Source organism: Elgaria multicarinata, chromosome 10 (assembly GCF_023053635.1).
Source record: "Elgaria multicarinata webbii isolate HBS135686 ecotype San Diego chromosome 10, rElgMul1.1.pri, whole genome shotgun sequence".
Classification (NCBI taxonomy): domain Eukaryota; kingdom Metazoa; phylum Chordata; class Lepidosauria; order Squamata; family Anguidae; genus Elgaria; species Elgaria multicarinata.
In genome coordinates, this window is record NC_086180.1 from 45,212,640 (window position 1) to 45,226,223 (window position 13,584).

The 13,584-nt window shown below is 42.5% G+C and overlaps 2 protein-coding genes across 2 annotated transcripts in view; one reads left to right on the plus strand and one right to left on the minus strand.

Annotated features, from left to right (window-relative positions):
• The window catches only part of SCOC (short coiled-coil protein), a 652,090-nt gene that overhangs the window by 68,065 nt on the left and 570,441 nt on the right, over positions 1-13,584 (plus strand). The gene's annotated exons all lie outside the window — the stretch shown is intronic.
• The window catches only part of MGAT4D (MGAT4 family member D), a 46,968-nt gene that overhangs the window by 9,743 nt on the left and 23,641 nt on the right, over positions 1-13,584 (minus strand). The window contains exons 8-12 of the mRNA XM_063135399.1: positions 9,793-9,907; positions 7,366-7,496; positions 6,233-6,340; positions 2,633-2,826; positions 1,582-1,660 (exon numbers count right to left, since the gene is read on the minus strand). Coding sequence (XP_062991469.1) covers positions 1,582-1,660; positions 2,633-2,826; positions 6,233-6,340; positions 7,366-7,496; positions 9,793-9,907 — 627 coding nt within the window. The remainder of the gene's footprint in view (positions 1-1,581; positions 1,661-2,632; positions 2,827-6,232; positions 6,341-7,365; positions 7,497-9,792; positions 9,908-13,584) is intronic.

Sequence of the window (13,584 nt, forward strand, 5' to 3'; positions counted from 1 at the left end):
GCATAATATTCTTCTTGAGGGTACTGGTGGTCACCCTGGAAGTATCGTTGTGGGCGATAACGATCCCATTCATAGTCGCCACATACTGATTGGGGATAAGAGTATTGAGAAGCTCCTTCCCATTGACGCCTTGGAGTGAGCCTTGGCGAGGGCGGTAGAGGGATTAATCCCTGAACTTCTTGTGGCCTGGCAGGCTTTCGAAAAGAGGCCGCTGAAGCCGAATCCCACAGCTCGCCCTCCGATAGGCTGGGAGGGTGTGTTGGTAACGTAGCCATCGGTACCGACTGGGATCTCGATACCGAAGGAGGCCTCGGTATCGAAGCGGTCGGTATGGTGGGAGGAGTAGAGTGACTCCTAGCCGGTTCCGCCATGCGGGATGACCCTAAAGAGGGTTTTTCCGCGTCTCTCTTCTTCTTCTTCTTCTTCTTCTTCTCCATTTCAGAAGAAGATTTGGGAGTCCGGGCCTTTTTGGAGATTTTCCTGGCCGCGGAACTCGCCAGTGACCGTCCAGGCGTTATTGGTATCTGAGCCCTATTAGCCGCTCTGGAATGTTCATGCACCTCAGTGCAACGGTCATCAACGGACTTACTGGCTGCCGTTTTGTCCATCCTTGTAGATTCAGCCGTATCTGTGGCCCTGAGGGCTTTTTCCCACAGAATAGAGCGAAGGCGGTCAGCTCTATTTTTCCTCGTTTGTTTGGTGAACGCCATGCAATGATGGCAAGTCTCCACCTTATGGCCTTCACCTAGGCACAGGACGCACAGGGAGTGTCCGTCAGTTGGAGGGAGCTTAGCTCCACATTTCACACACTTGCGAAATGGGGCCTTAACTGCCATACGGCTAGGCACCGCGACGATAGTCGCCGAGAAAAAATCTAACTACTATTAATATAATTTTTTTTTTTTAGATAGAATAAACAAAGAAGAGTGAGAAGAGTGCGGAGAGAAGAAATAGAAAGATTAGAGTGAGTTAGAAGTATTTTGAAGAGAAAAACGCTAAGAGGTTTGGTTCTATGGTCTAAGCACAATGGCGAACGACGAAGAACTGAGGTAACGGCGGGAACCCCATGGACATGCGTGGTAGTGTGGGGGAGGGGTTCCCGCCGAAAACATTCCACTTAGCTATAGAAGGTTCCGGTTCGGTCTCTGCGCAGGCGCAAAGCCCATATGTGTGATGCATAGAGACCACGAAGAAGAAGAACTACGTAGTGTGTTTGCCTTTCTAGTAGCAAGATTATGTTTGTATATGTTAATGGAGCAATGGCTGATGATGATTAAAAGGTTTATTATGATGGCAGGATGCGTGACATCTGCCACCATTTCAGATCCGCCACCTGAGATGGGGGATTCATCCAGATGTTGCTACTGTATGCTGAAGCCAGAGAATGAACTGAAAAAATTAGGAAAGTTAGGTTCTTATCTGTAATCAGAATTTTGACAGAATTATCCCCTATTACCTTGAGATGGTAACAGCCTCATAGGTGAGGGCTATTGGCCAGGAATATTAAGAGAACAACTCCTCTCTCTAATTTTAATAATAATTAGTAAACAGTTTTATATTCATATGAGCTGACATACTTACATCTTTAGGTAAAACCTCTACAGTAGTATTAAAGAGTTTGTCTCCAGGATGCTCCTGATTTCCACTTCTAAAAAAGTACCTGTAAAAATAAATTATTTATACGCATTACTAAATTTGTCCTTAATATTTAGCCTGTAGGCCATTTATTTTAAAGCATTTTACCCTGTTCTTCAGCCAAAAAGGATTCTAGAGTAATGGTTTACAGATCAATAAAACCCCAAGTCATTTAGACGTTTATTATTACTAGGCATTTTTTTAGGGATGCAGCATAAAGCAGACTGAGAATTAAACCAGACATTGTGCATCACACACATGTAACCGACTCCCTGTGTATGTTAAAATGAAAACAGCTGTAGAGAGTCGTGAATTTGATCAGAGGAGCAATGGAAGTGAGTGTTCCTTAATCCTTCCCTTACAAGCCATTTCCCACCATCGAAATTGCCCTCCTCAAGTGGTTTCTCTACCCAATGGAAACATTAAGATGCTTAGGCAGAACAGTTTTAAAGGGGGAAGTTGTAGGCTTGGTGTATGATATGCTACAGTTGAAGCTTGACTGAAACTGAAACGTTTCACTTGGGTACACTATTGATACTATTTAGAAATGATAAAAAAAACAGTCAGCCCCATGTGATAAACGGTTTTTGCACATACAAGCCTAGATTTCGGGCCACTGAAGAGGACCTCCTGGTCGAAACCTGTCGGGCCCTTAGAAAAAGAGCACTTTTTAATCAAATCATTGGACGTTCAATTTAGAAATACAAGTGCTCTTATGTGAAAATATTGTCACTTTTAATTCATTTACTTTGTATTAAATTTTGTATTTTTTCTGGTTCTTAACTTTGTTTTTATCAACTGTTTGCATTCTGTTAAGGCTAGTACCTTTTTGTACGTGTGTTTAATCCTTTCCTTACAAACCATTTTCCCCCATCAAAATTGCCCTCCTGAAGTGGTTTCTCTACACAGTGGAAACATTAAGGTGCTTAGGCAGAACAGTTTTAAAGGGCAAATTAATTAAATTAGGGAAAATATTCTTGCATCATGTAAGACCTACCTTTCTATGTTCAGTGGCTGCCAAAAGTTGAATAGAATATAATCTCCAGCCACTGGAGCAAAAGTCCAGAAACATTCTACTCCTTTATAAGCATTTTCTAGAGTAAAGTGCTGGAATACTTTTAGGCTTGTAGTCACTTCCGCAGGAGGGTTGACATGTGCTTTAAATAATGAGCTTTTGACAAAATCTTTATCCTGTAAGACATAAATGTATATACCTATGTAAAGAGGCTATAATATGAAGTTATTGCCAAAATAAATGGTATATAGAGAAACCATAATCTTGATACTTGATAGTTGTGTAGGTTAGAGCTGTGAATGAGTCGCAGAACATTCTTCAAATAAAATCAGTGGGCTTGTTCAGACAATACGCTAAGCCATGGTTAGGCCACTAATCCTTTTACAGCAAATGGTGAGTGGGTTTAAACTGTGGTTATGTAGCCACCATGGTTCGGAACGGTTCACATGACATGCTAAGCCATAATGTTTAGCTCAAAATACTTAACCACTGTGGCTTAGTGTGTCATCTGAACAGTATGACATACAGAGCCTCACCAGACTGTTGCTTTGCTTCCTGCTTTTGTCCCACAGTAGGAACGAACAGCTTCCTCTTTCTTCACAAAGGGAAGAAACAGGAAGCAAGCAACGGCCATGTGGCCCATTCAGTTTTCATCATCCTGCTTCTCCTGCACACAGCAGGAAATGGTGGCCAGTCTCATTATAGTAAAAAAAAAAAAAAAGGGAAAAAGAGCAGAAGGAGTGGGAGACATGCGGCGCCGTCAAAATGATCCACGAACATCCGCGAGTGACCAGTAATAACCATGCTATAAAACGCTCGTCTGATGATGCTCACAGTGTGGGAGTAGAACAGGATTATGGTGTCATCCCCCCTCCCGTGTCATATATATTCACACTTCCCACATTATTTATTTATTTATATCCCTCCTTTTTTTCCTCCATGGAACCCAAGGCAGTGTATATAATCCTCTTCTCTATTTCTATCCTCACAACAACAGCTTTGTGAAGTAGTTGGGGCTGAGAGACTGTGACCAGCCCGAAGTCACCCAGTGAGCTTCCATGGCTGAGTGGGGACTAGAACCCAGCTCTCCTGACTCCCAGTCCAACAACTCTAGCCACTTCACCACACTGGCTCTGCACCCATTTTGACCCTCCACATGTTACTGGACTGCAACTCTTATCAGCCCTAGCAAACATAAGACAATAATGAAGCATTATGGGAATTGTAGTCCATCTACATCTGGAGGACTACAAGCTGCCCACCCCTGCACTAGATTGTCTGCATAGCCCAACATGTGTACTAAGTGTACACACCTAGGGATGGCCATGTGACTGGAGACCCTGTACAAAATAAGGTTGAAGACAAGACCTGCTGTTGGACCAACTCCTGGACTAGGATCACTCATTTCATTCAATGTTAATGTCTGAGATATTATTCAGGTATTTGGTGGCATGTTTAAATACAATTAATTGAAGGAGAAAAATCCCTCAGATAAGGTCTAAGTAAAGTTGCCAGTTTACAGCAACTAAGGGAACAACACTATGGTTCATGGAGAGCATCCCAGGGACCACAGGAATTTTCAGATCCCCCCCACTGCTATGTCTTCAGGAGGAGGAACTTCAACTTCTGTGGAAAGAACCATGGCTCCTGCTTTCTGAGGCTACAAAAACGGCCTTGGATGATACTGTAGAAGTCAAAGGGGATCGCTCTGGTGGGAAGGGAGGAATGGCTGGAATATGCAAAATCCTACAGTCTCACCAGCACCACCCCTGCCCCCAGCAGCACAACTCCTCTACATGGGCTCAGAGGGCCATTTAGAAGGAAAGGTTAAAAGGAGGAGGACGGAGAGGTGAGAATCGCCTGTCACACCTCCTGTGCTGCTCACAGCAGCCTTGCAGATCAGAGGCTTCCTTTTAATGGATGGCAATCTGATAGGTTTGCAGCCTAAGAAAAGAGGAGTCAACGAAGACACGGCTTCTCCTGCCTCTGTTGTGATTTAAATTCTGTGCTCTTAATGACTCTACATTGTTGATTTGATTTATTTATGTAAATATTATGCTTCTATATGTACTTTGTCCTTTTAAGCCACTTTGAAGCCACACAATGCAGAAAAGAAAGGAGTAGAAAATGTATATGTTTAAGAAGCTGGGTGACCTCCACTAAACAATGGGTTTGGGGTGTGTGTTTTTTAATAGATATTTACAGAACTGATTACTTGTACTCCCCGGCCCCAAATTTACCTAACTGCCACACTATATTTATTATTATGTATTTATTACATTTATATCCCACCTTTTTTCCTCCAAGGAACCCAAGGTGGCGGACATAATCCTCCTCCACTTCTATCCTCACAAAAACAACCCTGTAAGGTAGGTTGAAGCTGAGAGGCTGTGACTGGCCCAAAAGTCACCCAGTAAGATTCCATGGCCGAGTGGGGACTAGAACCCAGATCTCCCGACTCCCAGTCCAACACTCTAGCCACTACACCACACTGGCTCTTCACACTACATAGAAACCTGTTCAAAAACCAATCCCCAGGTGAAAAGCAAAGGGCAAAGACCCTTAGTTTTTACCTGCTTTGCTATTAAAGAGAAGCAATTTCTCAGTCTATTGTTTTCTTCCCTAGCCCAGTCACTGCTCCAAGAGCATCATCAGACGAGCGTTTTATTGCACACTCGTTCCTGGCCACTCACGTTTTTTTGTGGGTCCTTTTGATGTCATTGTCTGTCTCCCATGCACCTCCCATTCTTTTCCTCAATTTTAGAGTGACAAAAAAACCCTGTTTTAATCCGAGTCTTCTAAGGTTGCGCTATAAATTGCCCACTAGAGGGTGCTGTCCCCATTGAAATCCACTGAAATCTACAGGCCAGGTGGTCAGTGAAAAGTGCTCATTTCGAAAGTGGAAGAGAACTAGCAAGAGAGCCCGCAGTAAGGAAACACAATTTCCTGCAACTTCCCCCTCCCCACCCCATTGTCTCTTAAAACAGGCTTTCCCTCTCCCTTTCAGAAGAAGTTTTAAACAACATTATTGTATTATTTTGGTGCGATAACCAAGAGTGTGAATCAATGACCATAGAATTGCTGAGAGCTCAGCTGTGCCTGTGCTGCTCCCCAGGAACTCACACGCTCGTTCTTTTGCTCACTGCATAAGATCCTGTCCACTCCCTATATCTGATGAACTAGACAGTGTCCATGAAAGCTCATGCCATAATACATTTGTAGTCTTTATGGAGCCACAAGACTTGCTGTTTTTGCTGCAAGAGACTAATACAGCTACCCCTCTGGAAACTGCATTATTGACTATCCCAACTATGAATAATCATCCTATCTGTAATGGCAGTAGGGAATTGGGTTGTTGCTGTTGTTTAAATAGCAGGCTTCTTATAGAGCTGGTGGCTAGAGCTGGCATCTGCTCGCTGTCTTTTCAGAGAGACATGCGCGACTAATTTCTGACAAGGGCTTCAGTGCTAAATTTTTAAATGGGAGCATAATATGAGCGTTCTAACAAAAGCAGCTATTTCCCTATTATCTGAATTCAGATAATGATTTTAGAGTAACAAACAAACTCAAAAGGGATCTTACTTTCAAATGCTGTATTTTTCCTGCTAAAGAAGAATACATTCCCACATGCTGAAAGAGAGATGGCTTATAACGGATGCGCAAGGAGGCCTTTTGCCTTCCACAGTGTTTCTGGAAAGGAAATAATTTTGTGTTATAAGCAGCAGAAAACACATTCAGCTGGATATTTATAACTTATAGACTCATAGAATAGTAGAGTTGGAAGGGGCCTATAAGGCCATCAAGTCCAACCCCCTGCTCAATGCAGGAATCCACCTTAAAGTATACCTGACAGATCAAAACATATTCACTCACAGGTGAACAAACCATCTATATTGGATTGTGCTGGGGCAGTGAAGCCTCTGTCACTGATAAGCTGAGTTGGTGTAACACCACAGAATATTCACAAGCATTTTTAGTGTTGCTGGGTGAGGGCGGTGGTGGAAGTGGGCACGGAGGAAAATGACCCCAAAGTTTTCAGCCTCTGTTAGGGAAGGAAAAGTAATTTGGCTTGGATTAAAATCTGGCCAGAGAAATAGCTGCATGGGGCTGGTTTAGGACTTGGAGTAATGAAGTGAGAAAGACAAACCTGAGGGAAAGGTAAGAAGGCTTGAACAAAAGTGTAGAGGAGGCAAGAGAACTGATGAGGCAAGTAGGGGGCTAATGAGAAAGGAAGCTCTGAAGAAATTTCCTAGTGCTTAACGACAGGAGGGACTGTATGCCAAGTCTATAGCACTACAGGCAGCCCTAAGAGCCAAGAAGCATTAGCCTGGCTGGTGTAAGCAAGTAAGAAATTTCACATATTGATTTGAACTTACCAGCCAACTTACCAGTTGATTTTAAAGATATTTGCTGGAAGACTAAAGACTACACAAACATATTTTTCCGCATTTCTATTACATAACGGTATATTCATATATACAACATGATAGAATATACATTTTTTATTATAGGGTGACAATACAAAACATCTTTTTATTGTTGTCACTAGTATTTCTGGAAACTTGTTCAGTTAATTATTTTGAACTCTGGTGCATTTTGGCAAACTCCAGTTGTGCACTCATTCTGTAACCATTCTATAGCTCTCCTTCTCTTCTCTCTCCTCCTACCCCCTCAGCAAATGCAATTTATTTGTTGTTAAGAAATGTAGTACTTACTCCATCTTTCTCGGGATGGCAAACTTTAACCCAAAGTAAGTGGTCTAGAAGCCAGTCAATTGGTTTATCTTTGTAGAACATTAAAAAAAATTCTACTATCAGTGGTAAGTCTCTGCACCGGAACAATTTCCCTGAAAATACATATTTTTTAAAGGAAGAAGAAAATCACAACTTTACTTACAACACAGAGAATAGATCACAACGAAGTTATTAACTTTATTTTCTCAATACCTATCCATTGCTGATGAATTACATCCAGACTTAGTTATACTTAGAGCAGACCCATTGAAATCAACAGGACTTACATTAGGCATGACTAAACTAAGTCCCATTGATTTCAATGGATCTACTTTTAAGTATGAATAACTCTTGATACATACCTTTATCAACAGAAAATACATTTTGCCTAAACTAGGAACAAAAGCCATGATTCTACTGCAGCAAATCATATGCAGGTACCCTACTGCACCCCTTAAAAATAGTGCAAAAGAACAGTTCATTTGTGTGTGCTGCTGGATCCTCTAGCACGGATTGTGCTCTTCCTGGTCTCATTTCCCTTTTCATGTTCAGGACTTCCCTTTCTCTTGTGCATGCCCATATGTGTGTGATGCTCAAGGATGAGTTGCTAGCTTATTCGGGCCCTTCTACTTGATTGGGGTGCTGGCTTGTGTACATGTTACAAATGCAGGGTCTTTGCACATGATTTACGAGTGAGTATCATGAGTGGTCAAAGTGCTTTTTTATGATATCTGGCACAATCAAGCCGAAATCAAACATTTTTTGAGTCCAACTGATTTCAATGCTTAGCCCTTAAACAAAATCACAATGGGACGTTAAAGCATTCAACTTTGACTTAACAGCTTCCACAGTTAAAAATAATAATGTTACCGTATTTCTTCGATTCTAAGACACACTTTCCCCCCTAAATAAACAGGTCTAAAAATGGGGTGCGCCTTAGAATCGATGGCGCCTTAGAATCGAAGAAATACAGTAGATGCAAAAAGACTCTATTCCATTAAAAAGGGTCTGAAACATCCAGTCTCCTTAGCTTTATTGGTTTTAGAAAGCTGAGCAAGCAGGGCTTTCTAAAATTGCTTTGCTGGCTGATTGGAGCCTACAGCGTGCCCCGTGCAGCTCCAGCCCTCGTCAGCCGCGCCAGGAAGACACGCGGCTCCAAGAGTCAGGAGGCTCACCTGCCCCAAGCACCGGGTCGTCCCCCCCAGCCGCCGCGCTGGGAGGCGCGCGTCCCGCCTGGAACCCCTCACGCCCGCGGAAAAACCTGTGCTGCTCCACCGAAGCTGCTCTCACGCGGCAGCTCCAGCTCCATTCATCTCTCTCCTCCACGTGCAGGCAGGCAGCCAAAAGAGGAAGTTCCTGCAGCAGCCGCAAGCCGGGAGGAGGAGCTGGGAGGGTAAGTGCCTGTTTTTTGCTTACCCCTAAGCCTCTCCCAGCGCAGTGGCCCCAAAACTCAGCTCTTTCTAAGAAATTCTACTCATAAAAGATGTTCAAAGACATTTATTTTTTCTTCGAATCAAAGCTTTTTTCCCCTGTTGGTGGCACTGAAATTAGTGTGCGCCTTAGAATCGATGGCGTCTTACAATCGAAGAAATACGGTAAATAATAATACTGCCTTAACTGAACAGGATGAATCCTGAAGGAAGAACAAAACATGCCAAACTAGTTAATGGTGTTTGAAAGAATCACTTATGCTAGTGTTTGCATTCCTTGTGCAAGTGTTTAAGGGGCTTCTGTTTGGGCAAGGAGGGGGGATTGCCAGACTTCTCCAATTTCCTTTTCTCGTGCTGTCCTGAAGGTTTTTTGGGGGGGCGCAAAGGGCTACAAAGGGAAGGAAGAGACGGGAAAGCAGAACTGGAAAAGTAGTATTCCATTGGTATTCCCTAGATTCTGCCCGATAAGTTTTGAAATCATTATGCTATTTTACAGATCACACATACGAAGGCTCCAATCTTATACCCACTTACCTGGGAGTAAGCCACACTGAATTCTATGGGAAAATGTCTGAGTAGACATGTATAAGATTGCACTGTAGCAGTGATTAAAGCACAACAATTCAAAACTTTGGAGCAAACCAAAATCCGGTGCTGAGGGTGCTTCCAGATAAAGTGTTCCTAGCATTAACAATCAGAAGGCGTGGTGCAGTAATCTTTTTTACTTATCCGATTTTTCATGATAACAAAAATTAATGAAGTGGTGATGGAAAAACAAAGGAGGGCTACAGGTGAAAGACATTGTCATCTGGACCCTCTGGTAAAATTCTGTGAATGAGGCAGGCAATGGCGCCATAAAAGCCTTGCCTGGAAACACCCAGTTATATATTTTTTAAAAATGTAGGCCATTTATTGTCATCCACTCTCTATTTGTGCTTAAACTAGCCCCTTGTGGTCTTGATATTGTTGATATACTTACCAATAAACCCAAGCTGAGAAAATTCTAGGATCATCCACTCCTTTGATTCCTGCTGTGCAGCAAAGTTTTCTATTATCTGCATATATTCAGGTTTGGCTACAATATCATCTTCTAGCTGGAAAAGAAATTAACTCTTTTCAGTAGCAGTTGCCATAGATCCTGGGATCCTTTACAGGTGTATTTTTTCCCTTCCAGAAACAAGGAAATCAGCAAAGGGAAAAGAAATGAGAATAGGGCGCCAATATAAATATAAGCCACTTCCATACTGCACAAGCAGATGAACAGAAATTGAAGCACAGATGGGGCATAATGGATCTGCAAAGGTGTAACTCTACCACCGGTGGTTTTCCCATTGGCAGTAGGCCCTGAAATGGGGTGGGGCAGGGGTGGGGCAGGGTGGTCTTCGGGCTGTCTATACATGGGGAGAGACCTGCGGTGGCTGCGGATCTACAGTGTGTCAGTTATATGAGGCAGGTGCAGCTTCACAGCCATTGCAGGACTTTCCTACAAAGCTGCGGATTGAAAAAAGTCAGGGACTTACCCCCAACTTTTTAATTGGAGCGATGTCAGTATGGCTCTTCTGCCACCGGATGTTGCTTTAGGGCAGGGGTTCTTAACCTGGGGTCCATGGACTAGGGGTCCATGGATGGGCTTCAGGGGGTCCATGAAAATCAAATGAAAAATTATATTCACTATATTAAGGGAATCACTGGAGTTGATTTTTTAAATTTAAAACATTGCATCTTTAAATAAAGTCCCAGGAAGGGACAATGACCAGACATGAGCTGGAATGGGAACTGTGTTGGGAGTTTTATATGATAGAATCTATCATAGAAAACTCCCAACACGGTTCCCATTCCAGCACTTGTTTCTATCAGAACAAAAAGTTGAAATCAATTGGATGTCAAGGATGACATGCGTGTTACCTTGTCAAAGACCACTCCACAGTTTCATCTTCTTATTCAAGCCAAACAACAGCAACCTTCTCATTGAAATGAACTTTTGAGCAGAATTAAAGTTTTGTTTATGATATTGTATTTCATTTTTGTATGGAGTGGCCATTAATTTTTGCATGAAAAAGAGTGAGAAACGTATTTTTTTGTTAAGCTTGTTCACTTCATTCATACTTTGTATATGTCATACACTGTATGAGGCAATCAGTTTTCAATAAAATAAATTATATTCCTTGCATGCAAAGTTGTGTTTATGTGCTTATGTGCATTTTTCTAGGGAGGGGGTCCATAGCTTCCACTAGATTTTCAAAGGGGTCTGTGACCCAAAAAAGTTTAAGAACCACTGCTTTAGGGCCAATCAGGGGGCGGTCTCTGGTGGAAGGCAACCAGCGATCCCCCTTATGCATCGGGATTATCTGACGCCAACCTAAGAGAGGGAAACTGCAGGGTTTCAGAGGGAGGCAGCACCAACTTAAGACAAGCCCCCTAATGTAACTTATTTTCCCTATGTTGCTTTCAGTGGGTGGATTTTAAAAATCCACTGGGTTGAAAAGTCTGGCAAAGTCATACCCCACACAACTTCTATCCTAGCCAGTGCAAGCTGACAGGGCTTTGGAAGTGGAAGAGGATTTACTCCTTCATCCCCCACCCCCACCCCCGCCTGACCCCACTTAGTATTGCTCAGTTAAGCGATAACATTTCCCCCCACTAAAATTAGTGACACCCGGTCCACCCTGAAACACCTCTGAAACATCCCATTTTAGGGCCTACCACCAATGGGAATATCACTGGTGGTAGAGATACACCCTTGCAGATCTATTTCCCAATATACAATTATGTCCTGCCTGTGTCTTGATTTCTGTTCATATGCTCATGTGGCTATTTATATTGGTAACTTATTCTCATTTCTTTTCCCTTTGCTTATTTCTATTTTTCTGGCAGAAAAAAATATGTAAAGTAGGCAAATTAAATTGCATGATGGTATATAGTTCTCTCACTGACACTGCTTTTCCTTGTTACCTTTAACAACTTGGGCAGGATCTACACTACTGCTTTATAACAGTTTATAACGGTATTGACAACCATTGGGGCCCACAACACATTCCATATACTGTTTTCAAACCACTTTCAAAGTGTTAAATCCTGCCTGGTGTAGATCTGCCCTTGATCTGCTCAAGATCTCTTGAATGGCAATGAAATTAAAATAATCCCTCTTCCTCGCCACTACTACACTTTTTTTTAAAGCCAGTTAATTGCAACAAATAAGAATACAATTTTGTGAAATGGTGTGAATGCCAAGATAACTATTGAAGTGAAACAGTATCCCAATAAATGTTTCTGACTTTTTGGCAAGAGTTCTGAATCAAGATGCTAAAAGCTGCTGTAGTTTTTAATGTTTTCATTTCAACTCCCTTGAGTATTGGCAAAAAGCACTTTCTAGCAGCTACTGGAACAGAGCTTTTCAAAGATGCTTTCAGCTTTGGAAATGCATAATTATCTCAGGATGAAGCAGGCCTAAATGGACACAGAGAATAATTACATTTCACCCCAGGTGAAGAGGGATTTGACTGCCTGCTCTTATCATTCCCATACAACCATTATCTGTTCCCTGGCATGACTAAAAGTCTCTCAAGAGCCCCCTGTGGACTGCAGAAAACATGAACAACTGCGTGCACTGAAAATATTGACACTATTTTCTCTAAACTTCCCTCAATCTTTTATTGATTAGGAAAGACATTGCTCTATTAAAATAAAGAGAAAATGATAGCTTCCATAGAGGGAAAGAAGAGCTAGGGTGGCGACTTGCGCATTGCCACCCCACAAAAGGACACAGATTTATGTAAAATGTGCATAATCTAATTTATACGTATTGATGCACATTTAGAAATTATTATAACTTAAATGGAAAAACAATACATATCACCATAGTGGGGAAGATGGTGACCCGTGTGCTTGCTGCTCAGACTGCTGTCCAGACTACTGTCTATATACGCTGCCGCTTTATGCCCACACACTGTCCTGAGAGGAAAAATTGCAGCACTGTAGTCAGATGGAGGGAATGGGCAGCAGACTGAAAACCGCAAAACCCTTTTTGTTTTTGGGGTTCCCGCCAAAAACGTTCCACTCAGCTATGTGTGATGCATAGAGACCACGAAGAAGAACTGCCCTCACTTTTGTTCCCTAGACTGTAATATGGCCATGGTGGCCATTACGCAGGTCGTCCAGCCCGCCCCTGCCCTGGTTCCTGCACCTACCCTGCATTAAGAGCTGCCCCTAGCTGCACTCACTTTCCTAATCTGAAGTGAAGCCACCAACGACAGTGAGAAGAAACAACGTGGTGACACTGGGACAAATGAAAAAGTCATGGCAAAACAGCATTGCAAAAAGGCGCAATTTCAGGGGGGAAAGCCCGACGTGGCTGCAAGTTGGTGGCTGCATCACATAAACAACGCAGCACCACTGCACAACCATGATGGGGTAAATAGGTTGTATAGACATCCAGGTGCTCACTGTTGATGGGTAACTTCAAGGCCTCTGCTCTTCCTTCTTATGGTTCTTAACTTTAAACTAGGCTGACCATATGAAAAGGAGGACAGGGCTCCTGTATCGTTAACAATTGTATTGAAAAGGGAATTTCAGCAGATGTCATTTGTATATATGAGGAACCTGGTGAAATTTCTTCTTCATCACAATAGTTAAAGCTGCAGGTGATCTGCCCTCTTTTAAATCTGGTCACTCCTGCAGCTTTAACTGTTGTGATGAAGAAGGAATTTCACCAGGTTCTCCATATATACAAATGACATCTGCTGAAATTTCCTTTTCTATGCAACTGTTAAAG